Genomic DNA, 19782 nt, shown 5'->3' on the forward strand with positions numbered 1-19782 from the left:
TAGTCCCATATAAACACAAAGGTCTAGTTTGATCACTTACAAACATTTGCTTGCAGGTGGCCCTGTGTTGGGTATATCATACATTAGGAAATTTCCTGTACATCATTTTTCTGTCAAGACTTTCACACAGTAAGCCCTTAATAAGGATCTTCTGTACCTCGCTGATTCGACTGGCTAAGTACCCCCAAGACCAGAAAAGGAAAGTCCTTCCTGAGGCTGCACCAGACAGTGCGGTGTTCTTCCCCCAGCCTGGGTACACATGCCAGACATGAGAAAAAGAACAGGAAGAGCTGAGTGCCTTCAGGAAATCCGAGTGTTACTCCTGTTGGCCACATGCTGACTTTATTTAAAGATCAAATAAAGGCACTCTGCCTAGCATTCGGCAAAAATGAGCACGGGGGAATCTTATTTTTAAGAATCCCTCAGGCATTTGTCATTTCTCTCAGGTCCATGTGGGCGGCTGCCAATGTTATGAGATCAGCCGGCCCCTGGACACGCCCTGAGCAACCCTGATGCCCGATCCTTGCACCGCCACTCTTCCGCACACAAGGGCATGGCGGCCCAGAGGGTCCTGTTAAAGTGTCAAGTGCTTCCTATGATACCCACACGCCAGGTCTCCATATGACCCACCGGTGCCTGGCTAGGTGGGCATGTGAGCTCTCCTTTGGAAGGGTCACGGACTGGAGGAGAGGGAGTTCTGCTGAGGTGGGAAAGCCAGACAGCAGAGAGCCCTGGGCTCCTCTGGGCAGAGGAGACTCCTTAAGTGGGTGAAACTAACCATCGTGTTTTAACAAGGTATTCCAACCCTAAACCAGTTCTCCCATTTAGTTTCTTGACACTTACTGCTAGAACCATATTCACTGACTCCTTCCCTTCCTCCTTCCTCCTTCCCCCAATAACGAATACTTCCTAAGTTCCAGATCCCTTCATGGCACTGAGCTGGTTACCAAGATAACCACGAAGCCCTCATGCTCTCCTGGGGGCAGGGGTAGGGGTGGCCATCAGGTATGCCTACTGTGATGTGAAAAGGGCTCTCCTGGCAAGGTGGGCAGAGAGCTGCAGGGGTAGGATGGCAAAGTAACACTGGAGTTAGGCCTTAAGGGATTACAGAGTTCTGTCAAGCCCAGGGGGTTGTGATGGGGAAGGCGTTGAAGGCAGAGGAAATAGCTGTGTGAAGACGGAGGAGTGAGAAGTTCAGGGTCACGGTGGGTCCTGGTGAGCAGCAGTGAGCACTGGGTGGGTGGAAAGGGAGAGAGGAAGGGCGGGGAGAAGAGGCTGTAAAGCTGAACTGCCACAAAGAGGGTCAAGGGCTTGCCGTGCAAGGGATATAGACTGTTCTGTGGGCAATGGGGAGGAGGCACAAACGAGTTGACCTTGTGGAGAGGGCACAGGAGCAGTGGTGTTCTGAGGCTGGTTTGCACCAGGGTGCAAGAGTAATTGTTATGATTATTTTTACAAGAAGGTTGATTTTACATTTAAAATCAGCCATGGTTGGCATGCCTGCATCACAGAAATAGGCAAATGTCACAAAGCAGGTTTTTTTTCCAGAGTGGTTGTTAAACATTTACCAGCACACATTGGGCATGCGTGTGTATGCATGCCCACATATGTAGAGTTGCTAACCAATAACAAAAGGGTTCAGCAACAGCAGAAAAAAAGGATGCCAGGCAGAACTACGTGAGATTTTGGCACACTCACCAGTCTGAGATTCTTCATTGCTTGGGGAAACATGCCTTGATGTAGCTGCAGTTTGCCAACTTTCATCACTTGAACCCCTCTGACGGGATGGCTTCCTGGGAAAAAAATCCTGGAAGAAACCACACAGCAAACAGTGTCAGCAGCTCTCACCTTTGCAGTCAGCATTTCACCAGGAGACTATGAAAGTAGGAGCAAACACCAGCTGTGAATGTCAATGAGGAAATTAGTTTTGCAATCCAGGAGAATGCAGTACTGAGGGGAATTAACACACAATCCACAATTGGTCTCCAGCTCCTCCCCGTTTTGTGTTAGGGAAAAAAATGATAGGACTAGAAGGTCCCCCTCATAAACACTAGAGAAGAGAAACAAAAGTTTGGAGCTCTGCGTTGCTATTTGGGAGGGATGCGGCGGGGAGAACAGGTGCTAATCTTCTCCTCCAGGCTCCTCCCTGAAGCACTAGCACTAGCAGAGCCCTGGAACAGAAGATTGCCTCTCAATACATATTTGTTGAATAAATAAAGTTTTCATGATCCCCCAACTAGATACTACCACATCCCCCTTTTAACCGCAAAACCCTTTGATGGAATCTCAGCTGTGGAGTCCACCATGGAACACCTTTCTTATAAGCACGTGTGTATTTATTTATCATCTCACTGGATTATAATGCTTTTTATTCAGGCACCCCATCTGCGTTCTCCATGACGTCTGACATGCAGGAGGAACTCCATCCATGCTGGACCCCTTTCACACAGAACAGAATAGAATACGGTGTTGTCGTGGACCAAAGAAAGGACTGCACACACCTCCAGCTACCGAGTGTTTCAGACCCTGTGATGAGCTGTATTACTTCAATTCAACAAGAATTTACCACCTTGAATTTAACCAAATATGAGCAGTTTGGCCTGTTCTGGCACCAATACCCTCTACCCCTACTCTTAGAGAATAATGAGCCCCTGCTGTATACGCACAATTGTCTCTGGGGGAAATGCCTACACACACACACACACACACACACACAACCACAGTTTAAATGAGCTTTTCAGGCCAGGTGTGATGGCTCCCACCTGTAATCCCAGCACTTTGGAGGCTGAGGCAGGCGGATTGCTTGAGCTTAGGAGCTTGAGACCAGCCTGGGTAACATGGCAAAACCCTGTCTCTATAAAAAAATACAAAAATGAGCCAGGTGTAGTGGAGCAAGCCTGTAGTCCCAGCTACCTAGGACGCTGAGGTGGGAGGATCACTCGAGCCCAGGAGGCTGAGGCTGCAGTTTCACACCACTGCACTCCACCCTGGGTGACAGAGTGAGACCCTGTCTCAAAAAAAGAAGTTTTTTCCTTAAGGCTGAATCATCCCATTAGACACAAGACACACATTCCTGTAGGAGTTAAAACAAGGTTACATGATGGAGCATGAGTCAGCGCCCAAGCAAGGCATAACTTAATGTACACTAGATGTTCAAGTTTGTTGAATTGAACTGAGAAAATGATACAAGTATTGTGAAGACAAAGAGGTGACTGACGGCTGGACCGGGGAAGGCTTCCTGGAGCAGGGAAATTGGACTTACATTGGCTCCCAAGGATTTGGAGAGGCCTGGCTGGGTAGGAGAAGGGAAGTGTATCCCAACCGTCAGAGAGAACGAGCAAGGGCTCACTCTAAATGCGGCTTCTCCAGGGACGGAGGTGCCTGCCCACAGACATCAATAAGATAATCCTAGAATCCATCAGTTATACAGGGCTTGCCATGTGCCAGGCACTGTTCCAACTGCTTTTCATCCATGAACCCAGAGAACCCCATCTAAGCTCTATGATGTAATAGTGATGAGGCAGATTTACCAGGAGAGACAGGTATGTTCTCTGACAAGTGCACACATATCTGCAAACCATTCCCTCTCGCTGAATCTTAACTCTTCCCCCCCATGAAATGTGATATGGAAACATTTGTTTTCATTCATGCTCTTAAAAAAGTAGAAAGCAGTACCTGGGAGGAAAGTATTTAAACTGACAGAAGATTGGGCATGCCTCTTAAAAAGCTGAAAAGGGCCTAGGCACAGTGGCTCACACCTGCAGTCCCAGCACTTTGGGAGGCCGAGGCGGGCAGATCACGAGGTCAGGAGTTTGAGACTAGCCTGGTCAGTATGGTGAAACCCCGCCTCTACTAAAAATACAAAAATTAGCTGGGCATGGTGGCATGCGCCTGTAATCCCAGCTACTCGGGAGGCTGAGGCAGAACTGCTTGAACCTGGGAGGTGGAGATGGAGGTTGCAGTGAGCTGAGATCGCGGCACTGCACTCCAGCCTGGGCAACAAGAGCAAGACTCCATCTTAAAAAAAAAAAAAAAAAAAAGAAAGGCTGAAAAGGGAGCAGAAGGGGGAACAACAAAGGAGACACCTGGGTCCTAGATTTTTCTTCATCACGTTACCTCTCACCCCTTACAAAATGAACATCATTATCTATTTGTGTAGAAATAACTTTAAGATTCCCGGACAAAGGGCATAAGTGCAGGACGCCATTATCAGAGGGTAATTGCCCTGGTCACTTTCCTTGAAAAGCACACCTGGATTTGGGGTGTTATATTATTGCTATGAATGTGGCATCATTAAATTTAAAGGTCAAAAAGTGATTTTACACTAATAATCACTCCACAAAGTGGATGTCTGTCATGTCAGTTAGAAGAAGCAAAGAAAATTTCAGTTCTACGACGGTAGAGAAAGTGGTGCGTCATTACGCCATGACAGGTACCTGCCCCGGTCACTCGGATATTTCAAAATGAAGTAGAGCTTACTAAGGAGAGCATGAGGAAGCGCTTGTAACGGGGGACTTCCAAATAAATATTTACAGGGCAGTCTCACAGCTCTGTGGGGCTGCCGATTGCGGGCCTGGTTTTGTTTCTGGAGGCCTCCCAGCTGCAATAGAGAATAAAACTCGTGATTTCTTGCTGGAGTATAGCTCCAAGGAGAACTGGTCAAGCTCACTCCTGCTGGGAGATTCTCCAAGGGTGTGGCCTTCCATCCACTTTATGGTGTAGAGCAGGGATGGGGAGAGAAGAGGGCCTGGAGGTAGTAGTCTTGACAGGACAAAAAGACAGTCATCTTTTTGATAGGACTGTCAAAAATAAAGACCAGGATTACAGTCCAAAATGAAGCAGCAATCAGGTGTGTCCAAGGACTGTGAGGACTAAAGCAGGAGTCGGAGTGAGAAGGTGAGGGGAAGGTGCACCTATGAGATGCTGGATTCCGGGTCCGGCCCCGTAAGCTATCTGCAGAAGTCCAAAGTGAGTCCCTGCCCTTGGTTAGCATGTAGTTTGCAGGTGAAGCAAATGAAATCATGATACAGAAAGGCGTGTGACAGCCACCTGACCAGGGCACAGACAATGTGTGCTCTGGGAGCACCGGGACCACAGTGATCAGTGGAGTGGCAGAGTTTCAGCGGGTTTCCACTGGAGATGATGATGGGATCCTGGGACAAGGGAAGAGAGGGATGCTTGCTCTGGTGATGGGATGGGAGGCTGAATGCCAAGGGGCAGTGAGCATGCTGGTCCGGCCAGCAGAGGAGGGGAGTGGGGAAGGAGGTGCACTGGAGGCCAGGCTGTGCAGAGGCACACGCGCAAAGCTAGAACTCTGGACTTCCCTTGCCAGCTGTGAGGCACTACCAAAGCGGGCTGAGGATATTTCATCAGAATAGAAAACCAAGAACATTGGAAAACAGACCCTAGAGGAAAAAGACTTGAGGTAGGATGGTGGCAATATCAACAGAAAAGAAGGACTTGGTAAAAGAAAGGTTATGCGGGAGATTTAACAGAATCTGGGGATCCAAGGGGGTGCAGTGGAGTCTGAGCTGACTCCGTGATTCAGAAATAGAAACACCTCCACAAAAACATACAAGCAAAGCATATGACGAAATCATTCAACAAGGCAGTTTGTTTGGGTGTTATAAATTTTCCTTTCATAGGTATAATGCTAGCAATCACATGTTCCAGAATGCTCGGCCTAGATTGGAAAAAAATGTTTTAGGTGTTTCTATGGTGAATAAGTGCATAAGAAGAAATGGGTTTAAACACGCAGAGAAAAGGAGGAAATGTGCACACCAGCTTTAACTCAGACCCATAAGCACCAAGATCTTACTGATATATTTCATAGGGAGGCCGAAGGTCAGGGAACTGGGATCTGAAGTCAAAAGGTCATGGAGAAGAAATATCTCAGAGATCCTGCCAGGCTGAGGTTGCTGATCTCTATTGGTTCTATGTGACGCAATTACCAATCGCGTTATTCAGATAGCAGCTCTGGCATTTACAGGGTAGGAAAACGCCTTTGTTATTCAGGGCTACTGCTTTGGTTTGAATGTGTTCCCTCCAAAATGCAGATGCTGAAACTCAATGGCCACTGTGGCAGTGTTTGGAGGTTGGGCCTTCAAGAGGTGATTAGGTCACCAAGGCTCCTCCCCTTGCGAATGGGATCAAAGCCCTTATAAAACAGGTTTCACGAACGGTTCAGCTTGTTTGCTTTCCACCGTGCAAGGACACAGTGTTCCTCCCCTGCAGAGGACGTAGCAACAAGACATCACCTTGGAAATGGAGAGCAGCCCTCACCAGACAACCTGCTGGCTTGGATTTTATGGCTTGAACTTCCCAACCTCCAGAACTGTGAGAAAAAAAAAAAAAAAAAATTCTGTTCTTTGTGAACTACCGTCTATGGTATTTTGGTATAGCAGCACAAAGTTAAGACAATTATTTTTAAAAAACTGATCCAAAATATATTACTGAACCTGAAAGGAGAACTTAATCTGCCTGTTTAGATTGCATTTTAGAGCCGCTAAATAGCTCCAGTTGTATGAATTTTAGCTGATAAATGTGGAATGAGGATGGAATTAGAAAAGGCATTTTGCAACTCCTGGAGAATTATTTGGCTGAGGGGAGAAAATATCACTCGATGAAACCATTAGATAAAAGGATAGTAAAGAATTGTATAGTGGATGGATTAATTTGTTACCACCTGAATCCACTGATCAATCTTAGCATCACCAAAGTAGGATAACTAGACGCTGAGTGCCATCAGATGCAGAAGAATTATTTTTGACTACCTATCAACTATCCTTGTGAAACAAAACAAAACCCCACACACTCAAGCTGAATCTAATCAAGCCTGCAAAGTTAAATCCCATTTCATGCAGAAAAACAAGGGACAGAGGAACAAGTAAAGCAGTCAGCTGAATCTGGGGTATGGGAAATTCTACAAGCCTGGACCCAGGATCTTCAACAAGTCAATCACAGCGAAAGAAAAAGACGGTAGCAGAAGAATACCATAGATTAAAAGAGATGTAGGAGATGTAACAATCACATACGAGGTGCACACCTCATGTATCCATACTCAGCCAAGACAACTGTAAAAAGGTATTTCTGAGATAATCCAGGAAATCTGAGCGTGAAACGGCATTGTGGATGGAAGAAAAAATGTCCACATTTTTCAGAAATACAAAACTGAGGTGCACATGAATTAAATGACCTAAAACCTAATATCTGAGATTTCACTGAAATCTAGTCACTCCTCTGTATGCACAAGACGTTAGTTCCAGGATCCCCACAAATACCAAAGTCTGTGGATGTTTAAGTCTCTTACGGTCAGCCCATGGTATCCCCAGGTTATAAATCCCCGGGTTATAAATCCCCAGGTTCTGCATCTGCAGGTTCAACCAACTGCAGATCAAAAGCACAGTTGGCCCAGCATATCCACATGTTCTGCATCCAGTTCAATCAAGCACAGATCACTCAATGCAGAAGGCATGAATTTGGAGGGCCAACTGTATCTTCAGCAGATTTTCAGCTTCCAACAATGGTGGAGTAGCTTATTTCAGACCAAGCAGCTTATCTGCTGCTGAAAACAGGAAAACATGGACCAAAAAGTATTTTTAAGAATCTGTTTGAAGGTATCAAGGAGGCACTAAGGCAGCAAGATCTTGAAAAGTCAGGATCATGGAAAGAATGGAAGGTGAACCTTGTATTCATTGGTGCTTTTCCCTTTGATGATCTTCTAGTAGACACAGGCTCACCAGCTGAGCAATGTTTTTGGCAGTCTCATAGAAAAGGAGACACAGAAACTGGAATTCAGGGATCAACAATGATAACAAGGAGCTCTAGTAAACATCCCTGGCTTTCGATTCTGACCACCAAAGGACTACAATCTATCTAGGCATAGTACAGTAACTTAGAAATAAAGCAGCCACTACAAAGAATGAATCACTTCAAATCCTGATTGGATTAAGGTTATGATCTCTTTCTCTCCTGATTCCCAGAAGCAAAAGTAAACATCTCTGAAGGAGACAACTTCATCCCCAGCCTCAACTTACCTCACATTTTCTGTATAATGTTCTGCATTTGGTAACATTATAACCCGGCATACGAAAATACAAGAACCCTCTGAAAACCAAGAGAAACAACATAGACAGTGAGACAGACCTACAGGTACTGAAACAGTAAGGTTCTCATACACGGACTTTAACTCATAAATGTGTTTCAGAACTTAAATAATAGGTAAGAATTTTAGCAGAAAACCAGAAATTATGTAAAAAATAACCAGTGAAAGTTTTAGAACTGAAAAATAGAAAACTAAAATTAAGAATTTAACCGCTTAGCATTAGATTAGTCAGAGCTGAGGAAAGAATTAGTGAACTTCAAGGTAGGTCAAATGAATATCTCCACCAAAAGACACAGAGACAATGGAATGGAAATAAACAGGGGCACAGGTCTCTTATGTGTCAACCGGAATCTCAAATGAGAGAAAGGAGAGAATGGGGCAGAAGCGATAGATAGATAGATAGCTGTAATGGTGGAACGTTTTCAAAACTAAAGACAGCAAGTCACAGATTCAAAAATGCTAAGAACTGCACAAAGACTAAAATAATTCAACAAAGGGAAAAAGAAGAAGGATGACGGATAAGGTAAGTGTGGCAAAATCTTGATAAGAATTACTGAAGCTGGATGATAGACATAAGAAAGGTCATATTACTCTATTTTTGTGAACAGTTGAAAATTTTCATACTCGGGGCACTGGATTTTACTTTTTCACTTTTAGAAATGATGGACTTTGGTAGATAGCCTCAAGTTTCAAAAGATTTGGAATTTTACTAAATTTTGAGCCTTCTGTAGAAATAAAATGATACATTCAACGAACAGTATACAACAGCCTTCCAATGTTGTTTCAAGACATTAGACATAGACTTGATAGCTAGAAAAATAGCAGAGGGAGCAACAGCCCACATTCAACATTAAAAGGCTTTGTTTTAGGTCTTAAAGTAAAGGTAGAAACTCAGTGTCATGTGCCAGGAGTAAATGGGCAAAGAGGCAGGAGAGGCACATGGAGTCAGTCATCTGATGTTTCTTAGGCTCTGTTTAATTTAAAGCAGCAGTTTTATGGAAGTTATTTATGCCTTTGTGGCAGGATAACTTTATTTGTAATATGATACATTTTTGTTGCTGGCGGGTGGAGGTCCTAACATGAGGAAACAAAACCAAAGTGGGGGGAGGGGAAAGATGGGCCCTACTGTCAAGAAACCACCTCAGAACAAGGAGAACTATTTCTTACCATGACCTTAATTAACCCAGGCTGTTACTCTGGAGAGGTGCTGTTTCCCAAGTGGGTGATGATTCATTGCTTCTCCATCACCTCTACTGCTGTGCTCCACTGGTGACAGGAGATTAGGGCCATGAATTCTTGTTTCCAAAAGAAAAAGAACTTGGGTTCCAGCCCAGACGGAACCCTCGGCTCTTATTTGGTCCATGATATGTGCTATTGGCTCACCTCATTAAGAAAGATGGATCTGCACTCCCCCATCTCTATGTGAGTAACTGAAAGAAAATTCGCAGTGTCACGCAGAATTGGACAATGTCACAGTGAGATTTTGTCTCACTGCAATGAAATTTTTATTGCATTTCTTTTACTCCATAAACTGAGATACATTCTACTTCTCTTAAAAACTTTCACCAAATAGGTCCTTCACTCAAAAGGTGGGGTTTAGGCCAGGCGCCATGGCTCACACCCTTAATCCCAGTGCTTTGGGAGGCCAAGGAGAGAAGACTACTCCAGGCCAGGAGTTCAAGGGCAGCCTGGGTAACACAGTGAGATGCCATCTCTGCAAAAGGAAAAAAAAATTTAATTAGTCAGCCATGCATGGTGTTGCATAGCTGTAGTCCCAGCTACTTGGGAGGCTGAGGTGGGAGGATCACTTGAGCTCAGGAGTTTGAGGCTGTAGTGAGCCATGACAGTGCTGCTACACTTCAGCCTGAGTGACAGACAAGACTATCTCTAAAAATAAATACATAATTTTTTAGAAGTAGGGTTTTCTTACTCTCATTAGTTTGACAATTAAGAGTTACTTGCACATGATCCATTATTAGAATCTTTAATCAGATAATAAGAATAAAAGAGACTTTCGATTATCTGAAATGTCCATGTTATTCACACTTAGGAGCACAGAGGGTAGGAAAGCAGTAGATAAATTAGAATGAAGGAGATAACAAGATTTGGGCTGAAGACAGGGCTCTTCCAATTAGCTGAGTGACTATTCACAATTAATGTGATAAGAGATTGGAGAGCATCTGGAAATGTATACAACTCCACACAAATACAAACTAGTATTAAGTTTCCAGTGCTAGTAAATGTATGGTAATTAGTGGAATGCACTGTTACACCCACATGGAGATTACACACTGAGGGAGGGGGGAATCACTAAAATAAAAAGCATGATAGCATCAAAATGGTTATTTTCCACAGCCAAAAACAAACAGACAAACAAAAAACCACTTGAACTACTTCTACATTTGCCTGTTTCTTTTAAAATACAAGTGGCATGGGCAGCAACACAGAGGAAAGCCTGGAGTAGTTGAGATGATTCTGGATGAGCGTCCTCATTAAGGGAAAGATTTATGTTGCAGATAGGGCTAAGCATCCAATAATGAACCAAACTTGGGTTTTGGTCTTTCCTTCTAGAAAACACACTGAGAAACTACTGCCTATATTTGTAACTTTTATATTAAGCGTGTTCAATTATTTTCATTTCATTCTGGACTTAAAAGTTTCCTCACTCCCTTGCTCACAAGCAGCCTGGCTGGCAGAAGGGAAACCTCAGGGGCTGTGTGGCTGGCCCTCAGTGTGGCACAGGGGTGAGGACTGGCCAGCATCTTCCAGGCGGGCAGGACGGTCCTCCACTTCATGTAAACAGTTTCCTCTTGAAGACTCATAATAGTGATAATGCTGTCCTTTTGCCTGTCTCATATAAGACAGCACTATTTTTTTAGGGTATGACACATTTGATGACATCTTGAAGGATTTCAGAAAGACTGGCTACCACGACCGAAGTATAAAATAACCATAATTTAGTTTAATACATCCTTGAGAAAAAAATGGTAATGAGATTTTCCCTATAGAAACTGCATTTATCCTGTAGTCTATCCTTATTATGTGGGCAATAAAAGATAAGGTTCTGAATGTATACACTAAAGCCCTCAAAAGATGGTCATATCATTGAGGTCATCCCTCAAGAAGAAACTTACAGCAGAAATTTTACAATTTTCATAGAAGTTTAAATTTATTTGAATGTTGTAGTTCAAGTTTATAAAAGCTGGTTTACATTCTACTCCTAGAAATGCAGCAGGCATGGTAGCTATACCGATTCAATGGAAACATACTGAAAACAATGTAAAATGCTTGATGAAATATTCTAAAAAGCAGTAAGATGCTGGCAAAATAGTAAGGCACTGTCAGGCCAAAATGTGAGTGAAGAAGGACTCCTGACAAGTAAGCAGAATGGCCCAACAGCTGGTCTGCCTGGAGTCTCTGTCCTCCCCTGCTCTGCGGGGCGTGGGGGACCAAAGAGCAAGTCCACTGTCTCCCCAGCAGGATGGGGTCTAGCAGGAAATTCTTCCTTTTGGCCAACTTATTTGGAATGGCGAGTAAGACATGACTGCAGATAACAGAAGGAAACAGATTATATTCAAAAGAGTCACAGAGAGCTGACAGGCGGCTGCAAGAGTGGAAGCTGAAAGCCAGTGGAACGACATCTGCCATGCGCCGGAGGAAAACAAACTCCTCCGCTAGAATTCTGCATCCCAAAAGACATCTTTCAAGAATAAGGTTGAAGAGCTGAAGGGTGCAGGCTTCTGATGATGATGAAAATGTTCTAAAATTGACTGTAGTCATGGTTGCACATATATTTAAATATATTGAAAACCACTGAAGTATACACTTTAAACGGATAAACTGTAAGCTGTATAAATTGTCTCTCAATAAATCTCTTAAAAAGGATAAAGATGAAATAAAAATACGTTTAGACAAAGAAAAATTGAAAATGTGTCACCAGATCTTCACAAAAGGAATTTCTAACATTCTAGGTAGAAGGAAAGTTATCCCAGATGGATGGTGTAAGATACAAGAAAAAACGGACAAAGAGAATGCTTCATATGGGCAAATCTATGAATACGGACAAAATAATTTTTATGGGTTAACAATATGGTAAAAAATTAAAATACACAATAATCGTAGCATATACATCAGTTGGAGAAACAGTCAGATTCAATTGTTCTAAAGCCTCTCCACATCCATAAAGCGCCTGAGAAAGTAACATACTTTCTTTACTATTCTTTAACAGTTCATCTGTGACTTATATATCCTTCATAGTATATGTTTATTTAATAATTTTAAACATCTGAAAAACTGATTTAATGTTCTGTTTTAATTTCTTAGTATAAAGCCACTTTGCCGAGAGCAGTCAGGTTAACAGGTAATCTAGGGATTTAATGATCTCAGAGATTGAGTGTTAAATCAATAAGAAAGTAACACTGTGGTTCAAAAATACCTACATACCCTTCCCTTGCTTGGAAAGAAAAGATGAAAGTTACAAAAATTAAACATGAATAAAAATCTGCACAATTTACTTTAAAATAGAAGATGAAATGTAGTTTGGCATCAGTGAGCTCACCAAGCAGTATGTATCTGTATCTACAATGTTGTTTAACACTATACTTATATGTTGTTGTTGACATATATTTTAGTGTTACTGGTACTCTTATTGAAATCAATCACTACAGATGCCAAGTACTCAGAGCCCACAGACCTTGAAGAAGTCACAGGATGGGTTTTCACAGCACAGGTGTTGGGAGGTTCTGGGAAGCAGAGAGGTTCTCTTCTTTGAAGATTTTCGACGAAAAAATACAGCCTGTTGTGGCAGAGTAGCTAGCACTGCTTAGAGGCAGAATCATGAGAAAGTGAGGCGATAGCAGAGGTTGGTAAACTTCACCTCAAAGCCAAATCCCATGAACAACATGCTTTTGTAAATAAGGTTTTGTGAGGACACAGCCGTGTCCATTCATTTATATGCTGTCCACAGTTGCTTTCAAGCTACAAGAGCACAATTAAGTAGGTGGATGTATGGCTTGCAAAGCTGAAAATCTTTACTACCTGGCTCTTCACAGAATAGTTGCTGACGCTTGCTCTACAACAAAGGAGCTACTAAAAATAAGAGGCGAGGAAGAGGATCCCTTACAAAAATTATCCTGCAATGGACAACCATGGGTATGTCTTGGGAGTGGGGCTGCCTAGTTGTCTGTGTCACTAGCAACAATAATGGTAATTATAGTAACAGCATTTCATGCAGTCAGTGCCTTTGCTTCATATGTCAGGCACTGTCCTAAGGACTTTTTAGTTCAATTTATTCTTAAAAAAAAAAAAAAAAATCTTATTCAAGCAGACACTGGTAATGATGGTATAAAGTAATTAGTGATTCTTGTCCATAGAAAATGAGTACAAGACTAGTCAAAATTGCCAAAGGCAACCACTTTAGGGCATCAGAAATTGATCTAAGGTAGACAAAAAATTGAGAAGTGTTTATTTTTTTAAATAGCTATATTTTAGGGTAAGAAAATCAGGATTCTATGGTCTTCTTGCCTCAGGCTATTTCCATCTACCATTCACCCCCAAGTCAGTCTTAGAAGGAATGAGACCAGCTCTCCACATCACCTGGGTAACTGGGAAATTGCATGTACACAAGGGGGACCCAAAAGAACCTCGTCAAAAGTAAAAACCAGGGGAGATTTGAGGACCTTGGATGTATCTTCTCACGCACAAGTGACCAGCGGAGTGGAAGCCTTATAGGCTCAAGGTATTTCCTAGAGGTCCTCTGTGTCTTCTGCATAGCTTCGTGGTCTGCCCATATCACAAAAAAGAAGAGTAAAACACTAAGCAAAGACAACACTGATGAGCTCCACTGCGCACTCCACACTCTGCAGCTGAAGTCCAAGTTACAAAACCATACACCACAAAATGCCCACCAACAACTCTCAGAACAAAACAGAATGCAGAGTTATAACACGTTATTTCAAATGTTCACTTCCCAACCCAAAACCAGGAGATATACTGTCTCTACACCCTGCCTCCGGCCCGCAAAAAAATAAAGACAGAGGGCAGGATAATGATACAAAGTGTCAAAAGAAAGTATCAGCCAAGATATCTGTACCCAGAGAAACTGCCATTTAAAAATGAAGATGAATGTAGTAAAGATGAGTCTTTCTAAATTAACTTAGTGAAAGTGTAATAAAAACCCAAGCTTGATATTTGTAGATATAGACAAACTGGTTCCAAAATTTCTATGGAACCACAAAGGAATTAGAATAGTCTGAGCAGTTCTTAAAAAGAATAAAACTGAAAGGCTCACACAATCCAATTTTAAGACTTACTAGAAAGCCACAGCACTCAAGACGGTGTGGCGTTGGCAAAGAGATAGACACGAAATGAATGGAACACAACAGAAATTCAAGAAATTGATTCACACAAATGTAGCCAATTATTATTTCCTCTTTTTTTACAGCATAAGAACAACTCAGTGGAGTCACCATGGCATTTTTAACCATCCTCAACAACACCTGTTATCTACCTTTTCTATTCTATCCATCCCAGTGGGTGTGCAGGGCTCTCTCACTGTGGTTTTGGTTTGCATTTCCCTCATGGTTAATCATGCTGAGCATCTTTTCATGTGTTTATCAGCCATTTGGATATCTTCTCTGGAAAATGTATAGTCCAGTTTAGGAAGAAAAACGAACTTCAACCTGAACTTCATAACTTGTATCAAGGTCAATTATGAGGCCATGAACTCAAATAGATCATTGATCTAAATACAAACTTGTAAAAATGTTAGAAGACATGGGAGAAAATCTTCATGACCTTGAGTTAGGCAAGAGTTCTTATATATGACACCAAAAACATGATTCATAGAAGAAAAAAAATGGAAAAATTAGATTTCATCAAAATTAAAAGCATTTACTCTGTAAAAGATACATTTAAAAGATGGAGGCCTGGCTTGGTGGCTCACACCTGTAATCCCAGCACTTTGGGAGGCCGAGGTGGGTGGATCACCTGAGGTCAGGAGTTCGAGACCAGTCTGGTCAACATGGTGAAACCCCGTCTCTACTAAAAATACAAAAATTAGCTGAGCATGGTGGCATGCACCTGTAATCCCAGCTACTCAGAGGCTGAGGCAGGAGAATCACTTGAATCTGGGAGGCAGAGGTTATAGTGAGACAAGATTGTGCCACTGCACTCCAGACTGGGCGACAGAGTGAGACTATGCCTCAAAAAAAATTAATTAATTAAAAATTTTAAAAAAGAAACTATATCTGATATCTATGTGTTCAGAGCTTTCTTTGCTCAGGCACCCTCTTCCTCCCACAGTCTCTGAAGGCCAGGTAAAAAGGCTAGTTCTTTACCCTCCCTCTAAACCAATTATGTGTCACTCCTTCTAGATTGTGGAAGTGTATATGCATTTCCTTTACTTAATGATAGAACCAAATCCCTACTTAGAGGTCAAATCACTGTAGTTCCTTTAATCTTGTTCCCAGAGGAGACCCTGCAGTCATGAATAATCTTATTTTGTACTTATCAACTTGTAAGATTTTGACAGTTTTTGGTAATGCACAAACAGCCATAAATACTGCTCAAGCAGTATTTCTCCAAGGGAGGAAGAAAGGGAAAAAGATGAGGGAAGAGTAAACATTCATGAGAAGAAAGATTTCTCCCCTTTGGGAATCTATTTATTTTGCCATCGTCAAAGTGAGTCAGGAATTCAAACACCTGACAGCACAGAAGTGGCAAAACCATTTGGGTTTGACTTGATGGTCCTGAGAAACTGCTGGCCATGCTTTTCAAATTCTGCAAATATAATTAGTGGCTTGTTTGCTATTTTGGCAATTTAAAGCAGCGGGTAGGACTGCCTGTGACAAAATCAGTAATTGAATGATTAAACTAGATGCTCATAGTCAAAGTGGCATCTGGCAATGTACCTCTAATACAACATTCCCATTTTTAAAATACCTATTGAGATATAAAAACAGATTTAAATATAAAAAAATTAAATTCAACTTAAAACACTTTAAAACTAGGGCCAATGCCTGAGTCTAGAAAGAGACCACCTAATGTCAGGGTCTAAGAGGTCTTCTGAGCTACAATTTTACTGAGGGCCATGCGCAGTGAAATGCTATGAGGGTAAGACGGCCTGCTTGGAAAGAGTGACAAGGACCCTTCACACTGTCTGAACCATGGATCGGAAATCAAGTCGTCTGCACCAAGCGAGAATCTGCACAACTGTCTGTGCACCATGTGGGGCTGGCTCCTACAGCCGACAGACTCACTCACTGTGGTCCCTCTCTCCTCAGCCAATTCAGACCTTTATTCCATAGATAGACTTTAACTCCTGGGAAAAAGCACGGTAGAGAGCGGAGAGAAGTGGTAGGAATGGCGTCACACTGAATACTGGCCTCAGCAGATCTCATACATAACGTGATAAGAGAAGGCTGAGATACGAGGAGCCTTGACAGAAGTACATTCTATAGTGTTTAGTTTTCAGTGTACTTTGTTTCATGTACCAGAAAAGCAAGATAAGAGAAGATGCCATTTCAGTCAACCAGTTCCCAATAGATAAAAACACCCTGGATTGTGAGAACGGGCTGTAGGCTGAGCATCTCCATCTGCTGTCCAGTTACAGATCTGATGAGGGAATCCAAAGAGCACTGAGTCAAGGGCAACGTGTGTACTATTTCCACCAGCAAACATTAATACTGAATGTTTTCACACTAAAATGGGGGAAAAGGCAAGGATGTCTGACATCCATACTCATATTCAATGTAATACTAGAAGTACTGGCCAGTGTCATAAGGCAAAGAAAAAAAAAAAATAACAGGATATAGAACAGAAAGGAAAAAATAAGCTGCCCCTATTTACAGGTAACATGATTGCCTATGTAGAAAATCCCAAGGAATTTTCAAAAACATTTTAAGATCTAATAAGTGAATTAAGTAAAGCAGCAGGACAAACTCAACACACGAAAATTAATCATGCATCTACAGACTAGCAAGACATATATGAAAACCAAAATAAACACAGTAATACAAAATTACTTAGGTATGAATTTAAAATTGAATACTTAGGTACACATCTAAAAATACCATGGACAGTATCTGTATACTAAAAGTACAAAACACAGATGAAAGATCTAAATAAATAAAGAGCTATACTGTGTTCGTGCATTGGAAGACCCAACATAGTGAAGTTGTCAATTCTCTCCAAATTGATATATAGGCCAATTTCTATCAAAACTCCAGCAAGAGTTTCTGTAGACATAGACATGAGTATTGTAAAATTAGCATGCAAAGGGAAAGGAACTAGAGAAGCTAGCACAATTTTGGAAAAGGAGTAAAATTGGAGATTCATGTGATCTGATTTCAAGTGTTTCTACAGAAGTACACTACTCATGACCAGAAGTAGCAAGCACTAGTTCTCTTGCTAATTCTGGGATGTTCACTTACCACACTGCTCCCCTGTTCCCAGTTTTCCACTGTACTTTGGAAAAGCTAGTTTGGAAGCATTGCAGGAGAGGTATCTAAGCATCTGTGTATGTCAAATGGTTGTTCTCGTCATCTACTGCTGTGTAAGAAACCACCCCAAAATGGAGTGGTATAAAATAATAACCATTTTCTTAAGGTCACATATTCTGTGGGTCAGAAACTCAGAAAGGGTACAGCAGGAATATCTCCCATCTGTTCTATTATATCTGGGCCTCAGGATGACTTAAATCGCCAAGGGTGTCTCAAAACAGCAGCAGCTCGAAGATCTATTTCCAAGATGACTTCTTCATTTCACCTCTGGCACCTGAGCTCAAGTGACCAAAAAATGAACTCAAGTAGGGACTATCGACAAGAGTACTTAAGTGGCCTCTCCTTTTAGGTTCTCAAAACATGGCAGCTTGGTTCTAAGAGGGAATGTCACAAGAATGGCCTTTCTGGAAAGCCGAGTTTTGCCAAGGACCAAGGCAGAAGCTGCAAGGGTTCATCTACCTTAGCCTTGGAAGTCACACTAATTCATTTCTGCTGCATTCTAGCAGTTACAAGAGCATCACTTAGGGAAAACGAGATTCAAGGGGAGAGAATTTAGACTGAATTTTTTTTTTTTTTGAGATGGAGTCTCACTCTTGTTGCCCAGGCTGGAGTATAGTGGCACAATTTTGGCTCACTGCAACCTCCACCTCCTGGGTTCAAGGGATCATCTGGCCTCAGTTTCCTGAGTAGCTGGGATTACAGGCTGCACCATTGTGCCTGGCTAATTGTTTTGGGTTCTTAGTAAGGATGGAGTTTCACTATGTTGGCCAGGCTGACCTCAAGGTTGGATCAGGTGGATCGCTTGAGGCTCGAACTCCTGACCTCAAGTGATCCATCCTCCTCGGCCTCGCAAAGTGCTGGAATTACAGGCATGATCCATCACGCCAGGCCAGACTCAATGTTTGATGGGGAAACGGTAATCTTACATTACAGAGAGTGTGGAAGTGGAAGAAGAGATATTGTAGTGGACATCTTTTGAAAATACAAATTGTCACAATGGTTACAGTAAAAAAATACAGAAGCATTTAAAAAAATCCTCCACTAAAGTAATTTCCACTTTATCCAGGTATTATGTTATAACCTCAGAGCCTCTCTAAGTCCTTTCAATCAACAGACTAAGTTTTTATCACTCACATGGAAGGTTCTATTATACTTGTAGATGCAATACTGTGCCTTTCACATGCTCCCTAACTAACAAAGTAGTATTAGTTTACACTCACTTCCCTACCCCACCTTTTGGGTGGGTGATTCCTCACCATGAGGATCCCTTTGCCCAACCGCTCCCCATCCCCTTGGTGTTTTCTTTCAAAAGACAGGGCACCCCTCCCCCAGAGAGACAGCAAGCAAGTGAGAGATACAGAGAGCGAGCCAGGGAGCGAGAGAGAGGGAGAGAGGGAGAGAGAGAGAGAGAGAGGGAGGGAGTGAGAGACAGAGTGTGAGAGTGAGAGAGTGTGAGAGTGAGAGAGTGTGAGAGCGAGAGAGACAGAGTGTGAGAGCGAGAGAGAAAGAAAGCGAGAGAGACAGAGTGTGAGAGCGAGAGAGACAGAGTGTGAGAGCAAGAGAGAAAGAGAGCGAGGGAGAGAGACAGCGAGGGAGAGAGACAGTGAGAAAGTGAGAGTGAGAAAGTGGGGGAGATAGCAAGAGAGCGGGACAGCGAGAGCAAGAGAGAGAGCGAGAGAACGAGAGCAAGAGAGCGAGAGCGAGAAAGCGAGTGAGAGCAAGACAGACAGCAAAAGCGAGAGAGCGAGAGCAAGAGAGACAGCGAGAGAGAGAAAGCAAGAGAGAGAAAGTGAGAGCGAGTGAGAGAGAGACAGCGAGAAAGAGAGTGAGAGCGAGAGAGAGCGAGTGAGGGACAGGCAGACAAGGTCTTGCTCTGCCACCAGCTGCAGTGCAGTGCTGTGACTATAGCTCGCTGTAACCTCAAAGTCCTTGGCTCAAGAGATCCTCCTGCCTCATCCTCCCAAGTAGCTAGGACTACAGGTGTATGCCACCATGCCTGGCTAATTTTATTATTTTTATTTTTTGTAGAAATGGGGTCTCGCTATATTGGCCAGGCTGGTCTCAAATTCCTGGCCTCAAGCAATCCTCCCATCTTGGGATTCCAAAGTACTGAGATTACAGGTATCAGCCATGATGCCCAGCCAGAATTTTCTAAAAGAGCCTTTTAGGATGCCGCTA

At 42.7% G+C, this 19782-nt stretch overlaps 1 protein-coding gene across 2 annotated transcripts in view; it reads right to left on the reverse strand.

The window, feature by feature from the left end:
• SMYD3 (SET and MYND domain containing 3) overlaps positions 1 to 19782 on the reverse strand; it is a 743226-nt gene that overhangs the window by 19963 nt on the left and 703481 nt on the right. Inside the window, exons 12-13 of one of the 2 annotated variants that reach the window (XM_025385504.1) lie at positions 6283 to 6334; positions 1699 to 1807 (exon numbers count right to left, since the gene is read on the reverse strand). In XM_025385504.1, the coding sequence (XP_025241289.1) occupies positions 1699 to 1807; positions 6283 to 6334 (161 nt within the window). The remainder of the gene's footprint in view (positions 1 to 1698; positions 1808 to 6282; positions 6335 to 19782) is intronic. The other variant, XM_025385514.1, reaches the window with a different exon arrangement.

The sequence above is a fragment of the Theropithecus gelada genome, chromosome 1, assembly GCF_003255815.1.
Source record: "Theropithecus gelada isolate Dixy chromosome 1, Tgel_1.0, whole genome shotgun sequence".
NCBI lineage: Eukaryota > Metazoa > Chordata > Mammalia > Primates > Cercopithecidae > Theropithecus > Theropithecus gelada.